At 35.2% G+C, this 18032-nt stretch overlaps 1 protein-coding gene across 1 annotated transcript in view; it reads right to left on the bottom strand.

The window, feature by feature from the left end:
- Positions 1–18032, bottom strand: part of RICTOR (RPTOR independent companion of MTOR complex 2) — a 53173-nt gene that overhangs the window by 15027 nt on the left and 20114 nt on the right. The window contains exons 4-9 of the mRNA XM_061362740.1: positions 12882–12946; positions 7213–7344; positions 6206–6269; positions 2161–2287; positions 1140–1309; positions 783–850 (exon numbers count right to left, since the gene is read on the bottom strand). Coding sequence (XP_061218724.1) covers positions 783–850; positions 1140–1309; positions 2161–2287; positions 6206–6269; positions 7213–7344; positions 12882–12946 — 626 coding nt within the window. The remainder of the gene's footprint in view (positions 1–782; positions 851–1139; positions 1310–2160; positions 2288–6205; positions 6270–7212; positions 7345–12881; positions 12947–18032) is intronic.

Raw genomic sequence — 18032 nt, 5'->3', positions numbered from 1 at the left:
GGAGGTGATCCTGCCCCTCTACTCTGCTCTTGTGAGACCTCACTTGGAGTACTGTGTGCAGTTCTGGTGTCCTCAACATAAAAAGGACATGGAACTGTTGGAACAAGTCCAGAGGAGGGCCACGAGGATGATCAGGGGACTGGAGCACCTCCCATATGAAGACAGGCTGAGAAAGTTGGAGCTGTTCAGCCTGGAGAAGAGAAGGCTACGTGGAGACCTCATAGCAGCCTTCCAGTATCTGAAGGGGTCCTATAGGGATGCTGGGGAGGGACTCTTCATTAGGGACTGTAGTGATAGGACAAAGGGTAATGGGTTCAAACTTAAAACAGGGGAAGTTTAGATTGGATATAAGGAGGAAATTCTTTCTGTTAGGGTGGTGAGGCACTGGAACAGGTTGCCCTAGGGAGGTTGTGAATGCTCCATCCCTGGCAGTGTTCAAGGCCAGGTTGGATGAGGCCTTGGGTGGTATGGTTTAGAGTGAGGTGTCCCTACCCATGGCAGGAAGTTTGAACTTGATGATCTTGAGGTCCTTTTCAACCCTAACTATTCTATGATTCTATGAAGGGCCCAGGGTACACCATCTTCTTAGGTACCAGAAAGGCTGCTATTTGAGGAAGCATGTCCCAGGACCTTCTCCTCTCTGGGCTATGCAAGCCCTTTTAAATGTTAAATGTTTGCTTAGTATTAGGTCAATGCTTTTATTTTCACTTTGGAAAGAAAAACAGTTCAATTCTAGTACCACGAAACCATCTGACAGCACAAGTAGCAGCACTAGCACTTACTTGACTTGTCCTTCTGCTGTATCTGGATTATGCCTGTAGTGAAAATCCGTGTAAGGAGCTAAAATTCGCTAAACAAAAAAAAAAGGAAAAAAAAAAAGAAAAAAGAAAAAAAGACATACATTACATACATTACTTTCACACCAGAATACAGTCAAACAGGTCTTGCCCTTTCCTCAGTCCCACTCCAATCTGTCATGCTATTCCTGCTTCATAAATCACAAAGGTCTTAGCCTAAAATATTGTATTTTAAAGATTTTGCACTAACACAGAAGGTGAAATCCGAGATTAAATCTTAAACATTTTCATTAGTAATACAATGTTTAATTTCTGTCACCAAATAAGTAAAACTGAACCCACCTCTAATTCTACATCTGCTCGCACATACTGTCGGGTCTTTGGATGATTAATGAGGTGCAAAACTGTAGTTATGAGAGCCTCATTTATTCTGCTCAGCTGACAATCAATCACATTTTTCAAGATGGTACTTAAACCACCCCGAAGAGCCACCACCTCTGGATTCTGAAGTGCTAAATAAAGAAAAACACATCACTTTGACCAGTGGTAGGAAAAAAACACAGCACATTTCATGGCTTAAATATGACAAACTTGTCTGTTTAATACATTTATATTTTTCTTCCTGAACACTGCTGAGGCAGATGTAAAGCTTTTAATGGAACTGACTGGCATTAGCAATGAACCGAGATTGTGAAAGGTATATATTATTATAGTATTTTTTATATTCTAGTATAAATATTTTATACTAACCCCAAAGAGTAACAGATTACTTATTTCTTTAAAACAGAAGTCTGTCTTCAAAACACTGCTGAAATTATTTCATACTCATTTACTCTGAAACTTTGAAAATCAGCACCAACAGACAACTATAGGGAGATGGGATAAGCCCCCATTCAGATAGCCTTTACATGGTGGACACATACACTGACTTCCAAAAGCCAGCAAGCCACAGCACTCACTGTAAAAAAAAATTAAGGAAGATGTTTTGTAGTTCTCCAAAATCCTGTACATTTGTCAGTGTTTCACGCATGGAATTCTCCCTACTTTCAGTCCATTCGCTTTAGAAACATCAGCTGCAGCAGGGAAATGTTTTTAATGTAAACTAAAAATTGGCAAGTGTTAAAGGAAAGAACAGCACCTGAAATATTCAGCTACTTAGAAGATTTTGATTTTAAAGTGGTTTCAGTTTATATCAAACTAATGACTAAAATCCATGAAACTGACATTAAGAGTATTTAACATGTGATTATGCCCTCAATTATTTGAATATCATCTATTCAACACAAACCCACAGAAAAGAAGCTCTTAAAAACTGATGACAATCACATAAAATTTTTTCTTAATTAGCTTTCAGTTATCTTACCTAGTTCACAGATAATGGCTATACATGCTCGAACCATTCTGTCTCTTTCTTGAAGACCATCATTTCCAACTGCTATCAAAGAATTAGTAATAGAACTGGGGAACAATGATGCATTCACAGTGATCATCTGCCAAAAATGAAAGAAAAAGCCCTCTGGTTTCTTCACAGTATTTCTCTAAATGTACTTAAGAGATTCACTAGCAACCTGTTTCCTAGATACGAGACTATACTCCATTTATTACTTGGTTATACCTGGCCAATCCTCAGAATTATTTTTTTTGCTCTTGAAATTCTTTGCCAGTTTACTTTACCATCCTCTTCCTGCTTGACTTTTTTGGTTTTGTATTATATTTTCATAATAGGAAAGGGTTAAAAATATGACTGTTGCAGTGAGAACTATGGATACCTTTTTTATACTTCTTTTTCCAGTAATTTCTTTATCGACAATGAATACTATGCAATGACACAGTAAATTACAAACTCTCCTAGATTAATTCATACCATAGCAGATTCTTCAATACCTATTCAACTGTTTCATTAGCCAAGACTAAAATCTGCTGTTTCATACAGAGATCCTTAGATTGCTGCACACATTTCAAACAGATTAAACTGAAAGCAAAGATGAAAAAAAGACCCGCGTCCAATTAAAGAAACCAATCCTTCATTAAAAAAAAAAAGGCATGTATGTAAAAGCCAATGCTCCTTTACACTACTGAAGGGTCCTGCATTATGGAAATCCTCAGCTGCTAGTTTAGGATGATCAGAATTTGCACCAGATCCAGGAGCAAACCTCTGTGAACACATTAAAAGCAAAAAAGCCCTGCACCAGAACACCCAACCAATGCCACCAACTCCTTGTCCACCCTCAAATGAGGCTTTGACTGCAAAGGCTGAGTAACTCTTTACATTTTTTCACAGTTTGCGAAAATTACATATCCTTTTTACTGTGGAACATGAACAGCACCAACCAGATGTACTACAAAGGAGGAAGTAAGTTATCTGACTGCTTAAAAAGGGAACAACATCATGTGTTACAGCCCACTAAACCATGTAACTTTCTTTTTTTTTTTTCTACTAATAAATGAAAGGGAGATGCAAAAAAAAAAAAAAAACCCAACAAAAAAGTAGAACAAAAAGATAAATTAAAAAAAAAATCCAAACATCTAAATACTTAAAGCTAGTTTCCAAAGGTTTTGTTTAATATTCCTTTTACTGCCAACAAAAGCAAGCTTATCTTCATTATTTTTCCAAAATTGTTTTCCCAAATATTCACTTTACAGGTCCCTTCAGTGTCTCATAGGTATCTGTTCAGATAAAGGGGATAAACTGTTCTGCCTTCTTTGCAAAGTGTGTCAAAATAAGAAGAAATCAACCATTTTGACAAATACACCGTAACACTTTAACAAGTTCATTTTTGAAATGTGTTTTTGAGAAACTTCTTGTCGTGTATAATGTTGTCACCCACAAAACAGGAAGCTTTAAGATAAGACTCTAAAGAAAAAACAAACTTTTCCCCACCCACAGAGTCTTTCACTTTTACAATGTCATGAAGTAAAAAGAATTAGCAGTAGAATGAGCATACCAATCTACTTCTACATTAGTAGAATAAATATAAGCTTTCACATTTGCTTTCGTTCCGCTCTAGGTATTGAAATGAAGTTCTAAAGACCAAGGACAGGTGATGCAAGACTACTTACAAGCAGCTACGATGAAATAAGTAACAAAGACTATCTCTTTGGTATTTATAAAGATTTCTCTAAGGAAGAGGAAGAAAGAAGGTGGCTCATACTGTACCTAACCCTGACTTCTGCTTTGAAAATAAAAAAATCCTCCTATTAAATTATTAAAAAAAAATGGTCTTATTGACTTCTAGTAGATGGAGAAATAATTTCTGAAGCAACTTTATGTCCTTTTCATGGCTGAAGATACTGCTAAACTGCAAAGCTCCTACTAGGAAATACAGATGTGACTACAGTCAAGAGATAGTGAGCACACAAAACCTTTAAAAAAAAATCAGAGATTAAATTTAAAAAATTTAAAATTATCTTTCTCTTCCTGCATATATTTTAAAAAGAAATTTATTACATACACTTTATAAATTCATTAAACAGGATGTTTTATATTTTTTTCTACTCTATGAAAAGAAAGTGTGAGAATATTTCAATTCTGAAATTTTGTATCTATCCTAATTTAAGCAATTTTTCTATCAAAGATAAGGTTAAAGAATCACATCGAGAATTTGAAACTGAAAATAGTTCTGTGATGCTGGTGGAACCCAGTTCAGCTCTTGAATGGCTCCTGCACAAATGAATTAACTCTGTTTTAATCTGCCATGTGCTGTCCTCTTCTAGACCTTTATATAAGCTTTTAGAAATCCTGACAACAAGACACTGAGTTCAAGATACTGAGAGTGATGGAGACATGGGAAAGGGGCAAGAGACGGTAACAAAAAAGAAAAGTGTGAAAATATGGAATGTGCCATTTGGGATGTGTGCCACAGTATTTCCTGTGAGAGTGAGCTTTCTCAAGTACTGACTGCCCTAAGCCAACGCATGCTTAACTCAGATATGACATGTAAAAGTTGTTAATTTTACTGGCAGGCAGGTGAGCTGGCTTTTTGTTTGTCTGACAATGCCTTTTAAGAAAACAAAGAATGTTCTAAGTAGCAATAGGTGTTGGGAAACATCTTTCATCAACAGAGTTCTCAGCATCAAAGAATATGCATCCAATGCACAGCATCCTTCTACAGTGACGGAGGAAAAAGCATAACTGGTGGTCAGCTCTACAATCTTTTAAATGCTTATCTTTCAGGATCATTTCTTCAAATCAAACTAATCGAGTTACTTTTCTTGCTTCATCTCGTATAATTCAAGCAAGACAGAAGTCTTTGATCTACTAAGAAAAGTCCAAAAAAGTCCAGGAAGCATAAGAACATTGCTCTGACCCAAATAAAACCAATTATAAATCTGTTTCCATTCCTCTTCTCATTTAAGTTATTCTGACTTCACACTGAAGCTCTCTTTTTAAAGCAGATTAGCAAAGAACTTTTATAAATTGTGACTTCCACAAGGACCAATTGCTTTATGGTAATGTTTTTTGTTTGAGTTTGGAGGGCAAGGGGGGTAGTGCTGCAGTTTTTGGTGCAACAGTTAATCAAACATATTACCTCTTCTACAAGACAGAAACCAAGTGAGCTTATTATACGAGACGAAATTGCACATCACACTTCCATATTTTCAACTTAAATATATATAGCTAAAAATATATATATATATACTCACAAAACAGATTAAACACACAATGTTCCTGGGGAACCATTCTTCCAACTACTTAAAACTTTACTTGAGGTTGTTTTTGCTAAGATGCTCAGTAGAAGAATATATGCACAATAAACAGTAAGTAAGTCCAGTATAAAGGCAGAATATCTTACATAGCTGTATATGCCAATTTCTCTAAAATGAACTTGCAAATGCGGCTACCAGCTTCGAACATCTCAAATCTGTGGGTACACCATGCAGTAACCACCACAGACTACCTGCGTCACATTGTGTATTTAAGAACTACGAGTAACATGAACCTGTATGGATAAAGCAATAAGGCTAGAAACATTCCTTCAACCGATTATTCCAGCATTACCAATTTGTCTCGTTTCTCAAATGGCAGAGAATCTCCCATCCTTGACTCACAGATCCTTAAAACACACTTTGCAAGAAATATAAGTCATTAGATGAAACTTAATATATGGTTCTTATACCCTTGCATTCACTATTTGAGAAGTTTTTCCCAAGTCTTGTCCAGTTTGATCTCTATCAAAGGAAAATTAGCAGTATTCTTCTACCCCACTCAAGATCCTCAGTGGTGAGAGATTAAATTCAAAGCAAGTGTCAGTGCTATCCTTCCTTCTATCTTTTGAAATATCAGCTATAATTTCTTCTCAAATCAAAGTATGGTATTAGAGACTGTGTAAAAAAAACTGCTGATGAAGAAAACCAGGAGTCAGTATGACTGACAGGCATAGCTGGTAAGACCATATATTAGGTTTTACCTTTCTGACTAATCGAAGTGCTTGTGTTCTTTCAACTTCATTACTCTGCTGTATGTCAATGCACCTAAAACAAGTTTAAAAAAAAAAAAAAAACACATTTTGTTTATAACATCAACTTCCACCTTAACTGTTAACAATTTGTGTTAATACTTATGAAATGGAATAAACAGAATAAAAGTAGTATTATGACTGATTGTTTAAGAATTCTGCCTTTCAGCAAGCATACTTTGATTGGTCAATTAGCTTTGGTTTATACTCTTTCAGGTATCTTCATTAAAATTAAATCATTAGAAAGTCCTCAAATATACTATGGCACGGCGTAATGACATTTGTCATTTCAAATGAGACTAAACAAAGTATTAGCAATGTTTCACATCAACATGTTTTGTGTGTGTTCTGGGATCAGAAAAGTCTTTTTACTCCAAGAAGATGAAACAGTACACTAAAACTGACTATGTATATATATTTATAAGCACAAACACACATCTGTATCAGTATATTAAAAACCAAGAAGATTTTAATTAAGGAAGCAATAGAAATGCTAACATTTACATCTACTTATCATTCTTACCGTCTCATTGCTAGTGTGCCTGTTGCTACTCTTCTCTTGAATCATGGCTTATACTTAAAATACAAATTCTTGAGCATGAGCTACTTTCGTACTAGAGGCTCCAAAGCCTGATGATAAGAATCACATATCCCATAAAACTTAACACATTAAAATTATTGATGCTTCAACCTTCTAAGAACATCACAATTAATTTATGATTAATGGCATTTATGATTGAAAACAGAAATTTGTATTACTCATAGTATCATTGTTTGTATTAGCTTGTGTAATATGTTTTCCTTCTATTTCTAAAGGATGTTATTCTCATTGAAGAAAAATGGCTTTTAGAAAACTATAAGTCAAGAATGTAAGAGGATATTAAAAAAACTGTCTCAACTGTGAAAAAATAAGTGATTTACAATTGTACTATTTACAAAAGAAAGAAGAGAAAAATTACCTGGCTATCAAGTAATCCACTTTCAACTTCAGGACCTTTTGCAGAATACTGGAGTCTCGAATTAGGTAGCGGAGAGCTCGCAATCCTGCTGCTCGCACCTCTTTTGCTTCATTCAGTAAAGCTAACCTCAGGCTACAGTGAAGAAATCAAGGGGGACAAACAACTGCTTAGCAGCAAGTTGACTTCACTGTCTGCAGCTACTATCTACTCATTTAAAATAAAAAGCCTGCTTAAAAAAAAAAAAAAAGAGAAATAAAAGTTTTTTTAAAAAAAGAAAAAGTGTTCTGCATTAACTTTCCAACTCTGAGATACTTACACATACAGACTGGAAGCCAAATCTTTCCCCTGCCAGCAGATACAGATATAACAATCTGAACATGCCACAAACCGATTTCCAGCCCCCTCATTCCCCAGGGAACAGCTTGTACATCCATGAAATAATACACGACCAAGACCTGTATACAACTTGTTATTTAACAAAACAGCTGAGCACAGTATTAGTCAAAGAAAATTATCAGAGCACATTTCCTCCTCTGCTAGACTTCCAACCCATAAGCATGGGTCCTCAAAACAATGTTTTGAGACAAACCTGACAAAAAAGAGACAAATCTGACAAAGAGACAAATCTGCACCCTAAGTAATTATATGCACCACCCACTAAAGATGATATGGCACCACGTTATTTTTGCATGAAATATGACAGTCGTAACTTAAGCAGTCCCACACTGCACAGATTTCTACATACTTCATTTTAACATGTAACCAAAACATTATTTCTCTTTATTCAGATTTTAAAAGCATTTTGCTTGCTCTGAAGTGAGCTTTCCTAAACAGAACTGTCATCAAAACTGCCATCACAATGTAATTCCTAAATTCACTATCTACGTAAAAGGAAATAAGATACCGAAGGCCTCTTGAGATAAGAAAGTATTAAACAACACACTGTCCTTTTGAAGGACCTCAAAAAATTCACCCTTTTTTCCTTGACTACACAGGGCAGGGGAAATACCCCAACGTCCCTATAATGTATTTTAGTAGGATTCTTTCAGTGGACATCTAAGAATGTAAATACTCCAGCATGTGATAAACAAATGGCTTAATTTTTTTTCCTTTCTTATTCTAGGATCGTCATGCACAGCTATCGGCTACTCCAATGCCAAAACTCTTCTGATTAGTTCTGGAGAAGAACTGGCCTGTTGAAAAGTCACTGCAACAGGAACCTACTTTCAGGTGGTATCTAGACAGAGTAGAAAGGCTGCAACACTAGACGCAAATAAAGATTAACCGATTATTACTTTCAGCACGACATAGGAAATTACTTCAGGAAAAAACCTGGTGCTATTGTATCAAGTATGATTCTTATATAAAAAGAGTGCCACTAATTGACTCTGTTTCCTTAAGCTGAGCTAGACGCAAATTAGAAACATTCTCTATACAGTGAGGTTAAGAAAAATTCTTTCTCTAGAAAAAGCTGTACTGGATAAAAGACTTCCAAAGTTGTTCAAGAAAAGCAGACAAGCAACTCTTCAATGGTGCTCACTGGATAACTGGTATTCTTTACATCACAGATAAAAAATTGTTTCTAGTTTTGCAGCTTTCCAGAGATGGAAGTCTGAGGAATGAGCACTTAAGACCCAGTTCTACTCAGTGATATTTTTCCATCTTCCATCACATCCCCCATTCCCCTCCCCCTTTCCTCCCCCAAGTACTTTTATATTTGAGAGGAAACATCTTCTGAATGGCAGACCAAACCAATCTTTAGACAAATAGTTTTTCAAATGCAATCACTATTTTCAAAACTCATTCTAAATCTCACAAGGATGCTCTTAATTTCTAGGCAGAAGTTAACTTAAGAATTTGCAACAGTGAAACCACTACATAGGATGCTATCATGAGATCCAAAATCTAAAAGCAGAAGGTACCAAAAAGGGATGTGTCACTATCTTTAAACAGTGAGAATGCAATGAAAACATACAGACAGCTAGCCAGAAAGATAACAGACCTAAAATAAAGGCCATAAAATCCGTAAGGGTACAATGAAAGCAGTGACATATATAAGTGTCATATATATATATATATATATATATATATATATAAGGGTGAACAAAAATATCTCCAGTAAAAAACCCCAATAACAAAAAAAAAAAACCCCACACAAAAAACATCACCAGTTACTGACTGAACTGTAAAAACCTGAAAGAAACCTGACCTTATAAAGACAACAAACACATGCTACAGGAGACAGAAAAAATGATATGTAAGAAAACCTATGTGTATTTGGCTGTATGCATCTACATGTTCTGACTCTTCAGCTGTGCCACAAGGAGAAAACCTGAAAAATTAAATCATATCCCCTGGATAACCCCAAAGAAAAAGAAGAAGGAGCGGAGCAAGTGAGAGACTGACAGAGGCACGACTGATACAAGCATTTTCTTCTCCTTTGAGACCAAGAAATGAAAATTAGGGAAGAACCGGAGGAAATGTCAGTAAGTATTGTCAGCAGCGCACCAAGCTTCACACGAACTACCTGCATATATTTGATAGCACCATATTATAAACGGTTGTGGCCATGATGGAGAAATGGCAATAAACAGGTCTATACAAAAAGGATTCTAAAAGGCATCCAGAGGCCAGTTAATGATCTCAAAGTAAAATTACCTCAAAATAAAACTGGTTAGCCATGTGAAGCACCCAGTACAGTTTACACAAACTATATTCTACTACTCTTCTTAAAGACTTGAAAGGAGTTATTACAATAATATATAAAAAGGCATAAGATGTTACCGAAGACTATATTAAGAGATATAAAGAGATCATAGAACGATGAAAAGTAGTATCACGAATCAAAATATGAAAAAATAATGGAAGAGCAGAGGTGAGTGGAAGATTTTTGCCCTGGCAAGTCTTCGCCCCCATTTTTTACCCAAGTTCACTATCTCTTTTTGTAGGCAGTATTTAGTGTACAATAACTGATTTGGAGGAAGCAGGCTGGGTGGGTGTGCAGAAATACACATGACAACATTATTTATATTAATAAGAATAGGATGGGGTGATAGAAAACACCAAGGGAACTTAAAAATTATCTGTAAGCACAGTTAACAAAATGGTGAAGCAAATTTAAGATTGTTAGATGTAACTTCCCATACGTCAATACAAAAACTGTGTTATAAACTCATACTATATGGCCCTAAAAGAGCCATCAGATCAAGAAAATTGATATGCAAATTCCACATGCACCTATTTGGTTTAAAGTGCCAAAAAGCCATCATGATTCTGTAAGAGAAAAACTAAGTACAATACTACTTGCCCTAGTATTTTTAATGTCACTGCAGAAATGAAAATAATTTAAGACAGAATTAAGGGTGATAAACATTGAGAGTGACAAAAAGTCTGGAAGAGCTAATAAAGAATGGAATAAGAAAGGATATTCAATACCTATTACAGTATCACTCCTGCACCTACTTTTAAAGCACCTCATTTACTCACTATGCAAAGATAGTCACAGTTTTGACAAATCCTGTTTGATCCAGTCAGGTAATAGTGAATATCCTGAATTTTGCTTTCATGTCTAAAACCTCTTGGCATATTTCTAAAAGACCTCAAAAGTTTCTGAGGCCTACCAACACTCCATTTTCTTCATGGCTCAAGGCTTCCTCTCATCTGTCAATGGTATGGTGCTCTGGGAACTGGGAAGACCCATCTACACTGGGAATGACAACACAAGGTGTCACTATTATCTCCATCTGCTGGTAGGAAGAAACTAAAATTAGGCACCTAACAAAATGCTAAAAAGAAAATGAGTTCTAAGAAACAGATTTCTAACTTGAGGGCAATCACAATTATTGCAGATTGTGACCGTCTTCCGTTTGGGTAAACAGTCTACGACGGTTACTGACCCCAAACCCTACGACTATATAGGGAATCTAAAATTATTCTTGAAATCATAATTCCCTTCCAGTTTAATGCACTCAGACTAGCCATTTATACCTCACAAAAACGGAAAACTCACAAGGTACTTCCTGCGTCCAAATAACTTTTCACATTTTCAAAGAAAACCAAGTTTGCTCTGTAGCACAAAAAGGTTTCCCTAGGGAAATCCAAGATAATGTTGTGAACATCAGCAGAGCAAATTATAGCACTTGCATGTTAAGTCCAAAGGAACATATATACTTAGCCTACCTGAAGGTCACTTCCAAAATCTATTAAAAACTTCAGATATTTGCAAGTTACTCAAAATATCTGCGTGTTTTGCTATATAACAATGTGCAAACAGAAACTACCACAGAATGCCTGTAACTCCAGCAACTTTTAAGTTTGCCTGAAAAGTCAGTATCTCATGAAAACGACCCATCCTATAAATATTTCTGAAGAACCACAAATCTGCATGATTATGGTTGTTAAAATGTTAGTATCTGAGTGGAATCTTTGAGTTTGAAAATTAACACCACAGCACAATAAACAACATACACACATTAAAAATTTACTTCTAGTGTACATACACAAAGGACCCACCGGACTGACCAAAATAACACTAACCAAGGTAACTTTCTTGATATATGTTTTTAGACTTTGTTTGTGTTTGGCTGTCTTTTGGGTTTTGGGGGGTTGGTGGTTTTTTGGGTTTGTGGGGGGTTGTTTGTTTTTTTTTGAGAAGCCATTTTTGGCATTTTTCTAAGGAGAAGGCTATTTTTCTTCATGTGCCTGCTGAGAACATCAATATCTGTAATTGTGTTTGGATTAGCAGATCTTTCTGCAAACTTATGCCTATAAAAACAAACACTTGATTTGCATAACCTTTTAAGGCTTGTATTTAAAAATATTTACGAAAGAACTCTGAATTTTGAAGTTACACTCTTAAGTGATGTGTAGTACCATCATAAAGCACCATAACAGATTACATAAGATCAGAAGAGAACTTATTAAAGCTTACAGCAAAATATGCATTCACAAAAATACACTAACATTTTTCTTAGTTTTCTTAATTCTAGCAAGAAAAAACAATTCTTTTTAAAAAAGAACTTACAATATTTCCACAAGACGTTACACAAGTATTTCCAACATTTTACTTGAAGAGTGACTATGTTTTCTAAGTTTGATAACTAAATTCGAAGAAGACAAAAATCATATTAAATACTAGATCTTAGCTGTTTCTGCCACCTATGTTGAGTCTCAGGACAAATTTACTAATGTTTGCATAAAACCACAGAAGTTCTGGAAATAAGCATGTTGTTACTACTGTCTGTCAGAAACCGCCATAAAATACAGGAAAATTCCACTTGGAAGTACATACACAGGGCATTTTAGTAGCAGGAAAAGCAATGTTACAGACACATATACACAAACACAACACAAATGTTTATCCTTAAATCCTGATGCTACATCAAAGGCATGCTCTAAATTCTGTAGGTGCTCATTTTCACTGAAAGTGCTTTCTGCAAGTCCAGAAATACTTGGAAGTATTTTTACTCTATGGAGAATATAAGTAAGAAATGCCTCAAAGTGATAATCTATTTCTGATTTAACCCAGAATATTTGTAAGGTATATGTTTGAATTCGGAAATTTAAACTCATTAGGGAAACAAAATACTAGCTCAGAAATAAAGTTTAGTTAATTGCACTTAGAAAAATTAAAGTACCCTAGTATTACTCTAGTGTTCCTTACTACTTACCATATTATGATGCTGTCATACGTAAAACCTAGCTTTTCTTCAGCATGGCCAATATTACAAAGCAGCTGAAAATAAAAAAGAACAAAAACAAAAACACAAAACATGTATTATTTGTAACTTTTTCAAAATAATTATGTAAAACTGTAGATATCTGGCAATGCATTCAAAGAAACCTGAGGAACTTCATTCATGGCAAGGAGAAGCATACCAACTTCAGACTTCCTTGAGAATTTCTGCTGTCACTTTTCTGTTCCTATATACATCATTGACACACAAATTTGCGGCCTCCTATACTAGAAGAAAGCTTGCACAATTGTGTAAGGTGCCTACTGGTCAGTTTTTCAACTCCAAGTAGCTAGTTTGGCAATTGGTAACCTGAAGAGAGATGAGAGAGACTGAAGTCACATCCACATTCAAGAAGTGTGAACTCTCAGGTGAGAGTCATGAAGCAAAGATTGACACTGCTGGTCTACTATTATGTTTAGCTACAGCAGCAGAGGTCTTAGAAAAAAAAAAAAAAAATTAAAACCAGAAGGCATTGCCAAGGATAAGTGTTCTGTAACTAAAATTTGGCCTAGCCTGCCTTCAATTCTATAGAACTTGTACCTCTGAAAAACACCAGTACAAAGGCTGAATCAACGCATACAAAACGGCACCTACAGACTGTTGTAAATTCTGAACATTTCAACTATATCTATCCATTCTGAACACAAGACTGAAAATTTACAAGTGTAGCTTTTACATTTAAAACCAATTTCAAAAGGAGGAATGTAGCGCATGCCAATGTTTTAGCCTCCTAAGGAAAGAAAACAGTCCCTTCTGTAAGAAGAGCTGATGCTGTTCTCTTTTGCAAGAGCAGCAAAGAAATCGCACTTACTACCCCTAGCTAAAATGCTAAAATACTTATCACATCCAAATCCCAAAGCACTTTTCAAAGCACTTGCAAAATCTCAAGTGACTAATGCTGATTGCAATAGCTTTGCACTTTGTCCTCTCTTTTCAAAACAGGCACGTGTTCAGTTCTAAGCCAGCACAATATTAACAGCTTCTCCTCAGTGAGGAACTCAGGAAGCATTTGTGCTAACTAGTGAAAATATTAGAACACATTAGAATATATCAAAACCTGTGCCACATTCTTTGTATGTATTTACTGCTAACAACAATAATAAAAAAAACTAAACAGTTAAAGTAAGGCTACTGTAAGTTCAAATATTAAACATGTTCCATGCTCCTATTCTACTCTTCACGTTCATCTGAAAAACCAGCATATTGCAGAAACTCTGCTTTTAATTAAACCTATTTTATTAGATTGATGGTTTAAATTGAAACAATACTTTGGTTTATGTTCAACAAGTACAAATTCTTCCAAGGATCACATCACAGTTTAAGATACAACTTTTTGTACTGTGAGAAAAATGCATAGTGATAATGTTGAAATCCAACACTGTTAATGAGACAGATTATTAAATTGGCCTGGATCAGCTCCACATCTGGGTCCACATAATCTCAGTTAATTGAAATATTTTGGATTTTGCATTTTTCTTAACAGTGGCTATAACCAAAGATTATTATAAAACAGAAGGCAAGTTATATATTTTTTTCCACCACCATTCAAATTTAATTGATAATAAAAGACAATTGGTGTATTAACTGGTTATAAGAATATGTCACTTCCTAGCATCAATCTATATTTATGCCATGTTGTTGGGCTGCCTAAGGCCACCAGTGCTGCTTTAGCATTTCTATTGGCACCTTATGAACTGTAAAAATTGGCTGGCAGAGTGTAAGCAACACAGTGTGAGAAGATAGTGAGTAAAAACAGTTCATTGTTCAGTTTCAGACAAGTACATCAATAGTTGTTTAGGCTAATCATTCATACATCTGAACATCTGCCCATCATTCCACCCCAGCACAAAGGAGAAATGCTCATTTAACATTCCACATTACCCTCAACAGTGTTTCTTTCCTACTTTAAAAACTCCTACAGAATTGTAATTTTGATGCAGGAAAAAACATTCTTAAGAAAGCTGCTAGTTTGTGCACTACTGCATTCCTGAAGCAAGTCTCCCATCACTGCACTCACCATTGGTTTTCATCTTCAGTAGTCCTGAGATGAAACTAAAGCAGCTGTGTTCCAAGAACCCACCTAACTTGCTGCTAATGAGCATTCAAGTCCACTGGAACATCTCTAGTCTAGTTCTCAGTAAGCACTCTTACCAAATACATATAGTGAGATTATTAGCTCCTCAATACCGTTTTCTTCTATATATGCTCCCACTGCATACATCCCCACTGACACAGAAAGAAACCCAACAATTTAATCTTACCTTGCAACTCAAACATGGTCATGTAACCTGATGACAGTTACAACTTTCACTAACTTTAACTGCTTTGTGGATGCAGATATCTAAATGTATTGATAATAATTATCAAAGTGTTTGATGATGCCTATGAACACATGTGAAACATTTCAGAGAATGAACAGATAAAATGGCCAAAAAAAAAAAAGTATAAGATTATCTTTTTTTAGGTATTATTCTCATTCCAATGGACCATCATTACTTATGTATTAGCTTTCTTTGCAATTTACATACAGTAGTGCAGTTACAGGACTTCCAGCTAGAAAAGGCTTTAAAAGACAAACAGCAAGATCAGAATGCAAAATGTTTCAGTAATTTGAAAGGAGTGACCAAACTCAGTAAGAAAATTCAATTAAATAAAAGGAACGGATCCTTTAGGGATCACATATGAATAAGACAAAAACCGAAGCAAGTCCAACACAGAAAGATGTGTTGAAAGCATTCAGAATGTTAAATACAAAAATGAAATTCAAAAAAAGAAGCAAGATTTCTAAGTTCCTGTGAACTATAAATTAAATGAACCAATGTGATGCAAATTCACAAAAAAAAACCACCACCAAAAACCAAAAAAAAAAAAAAGAAGAGTAATTTTTACCCTTAGAAATACTCACAAGACTGCACTATGTTTGAGATTAATTTTTTCATCATTTCCCAAGCTGCTCTCAAAACTGTAAAATTTTAAGAGCAGACAATCTGGGAAAAGTAGAGCAGAAGAATGCACAAGGCAGCTAGAAAATGTACCCAATGCACCCATGAAGGCTAAGACGACACTGGGTTCATTTGGTCCAGGTGAAAAAAAAAAAGATTGGGTTGATACATGCTTAAAGGAGAAAAAAAAAAGGTCATGAAGCTGCTAAAAAGAAGATACTGTTCAGCTTTGGGTACTCTCAATATCTTTGGGTATTTTTTTCATTTATAAATGCCTGGTCTTAAACACATCATAAGGAAAACTTTGCCACTTTTGTCTCATTTAATATTCAAAGAACATTAAGCAGGTCAATGATTATGGCCCAAAATGCAGTAACTTTTTTAGATGGCTGAATTCCTGACAAATCCAAGTAACTGTCATATGCTTAACTGTAACATTAAAAATTAATGTGCATGTCATAGTCAAGGAGTACCAGAATATTAAAATCTGCGTTTGGCTATACATTGCTGTATTTCATGAAAATGGCTGTTGATTATCATATCATGTAAATGCCTGGAATTATGCAAATATGTTTGTATTTCCATATAAATATATCTTGAAAAAGGTATATATTTTTATATATACACAATAAATGTTACTTATTTCTATATATATACACACATAAACACATAGAAAATACTTTGCTTGTTAAAACTTCTAAGTCAACTCTAAAATTGAAAATGTTTGATACAATAGTAAATGTATGGCAATAGCACAGACTTTTTGGGAGTATGAATTAATATTAGGACAAAATGGTACTTACACTAGGCCAGACAGTGACTAACTCACAGTGAAGAGGTTTTTTTCATGTTTACTGTCAGCTATGAGCTTTTCATGCTACTTGGATGAGTCATAGCAATATGAGTAACACATCAACATGTCTTGGAAACAGTAGCTCAAAACAACAAAACCACAGGAGGTCAACAGCATACACAAGCTAAGCGCACACCAAGACCATTCAGATTTATATTCAACAGCATAGTCACAGCAATTACTAGGTAAAAGTAGAATATTAGTTTGTGCATCCAAATGTAATTATTACACTGTAATTTTGAAGATACAGTTTCAATCACCACTGATAATATTTATGAGAAAACTACTCAGTAGATTCTAGTCTGAAGAGAAGCCTCTACTGAAATTGTGGACTCTGGATTTATACCCATTAATTCTCCAGGTTTGTTCCACATCTCAATGCCCCTAAGCAGTTGTTGTGTTTATATCTGCTACAAGATTCATCTTGAGATTTCAAGTTTTGCCCACTGTGGTTTAGCTACATGGATGAATGTTACAGTCAGTCAGTACTACATTCAGATTCTAAGATACCTGGGGTTTGCAGTGGACAAATGAGACTCTAAAATGAGACTATGAATCGGACAGAGACAGAATCTGTGAAAGCTATAGAGTAGCCCCAAACTCCGTCTATATCTGTAGAGTGAAATTCAGCAGCATAGTCAAAACCTAACAGATATATACAGCAGAAAAGCAGAGACACATTAAATAATGATGAATTCGTTTTTAGAAGATTTAGAATATTATTTGCCATGTCACATTGCTATGCTTAAGCTAAAATGAATTAAGGTTCATTTTGTCTGTAAAGAATACCTTTCTTTTTGAACTAAAGGTAGAAATCCCTATAAACACCACCTGTGGATCTTTTTTTTTTTTCCTGTTCATTATCTAAATACACTTTCAGTTTTAAAAAAGATATAGAGGATCTCTCAGAAGCTAACAGTGGGATAAACCTTCTATAATAAAGGATTCTAAATAAATAGTTCAAAATATATTTTCCACTAGGTAAATAGAATTGTACAGTTCTGGTTTTCAGTAATTTATCACTTACTGCTTCTCATGGGGGTGGGGAAAACCCCAAAGAAGTAACCATGATGTTTTGGTATTAATCAGCAGAAGCTGGGAAACTTCAAGGTGCTCACCCTATGTAGTGGCCATATAAATGAAACATGGGCAATTCTACTCAGCTTACAGAAGCCAAAGGCACATACCGAGCTTGTGAACTGCTGTGACAACTGAAGGTATCACTGACCATTTACTGGAGGCCAATCCTCAAACAGTTTTCATGTTAGAATTCAGGTTAGCTTAAAAAGT

The sequence above is a fragment of the Neopsephotus bourkii genome, unplaced genomic scaffold, assembly GCF_033783945.1.
Source record: "Neopsephotus bourkii isolate Nb327-2 ecotype Australia unplaced genomic scaffold, CSIRO-AGI_Nbou_v1 NB_1134, whole genome shotgun sequence".
NCBI classification, from domain to species: domain Eukaryota; kingdom Metazoa; phylum Chordata; class Aves; order Psittaciformes; family Psittacidae; genus Neopsephotus; species Neopsephotus bourkii.
This window is presented reverse-complemented; position numbering and strand designations above follow the sequence as displayed.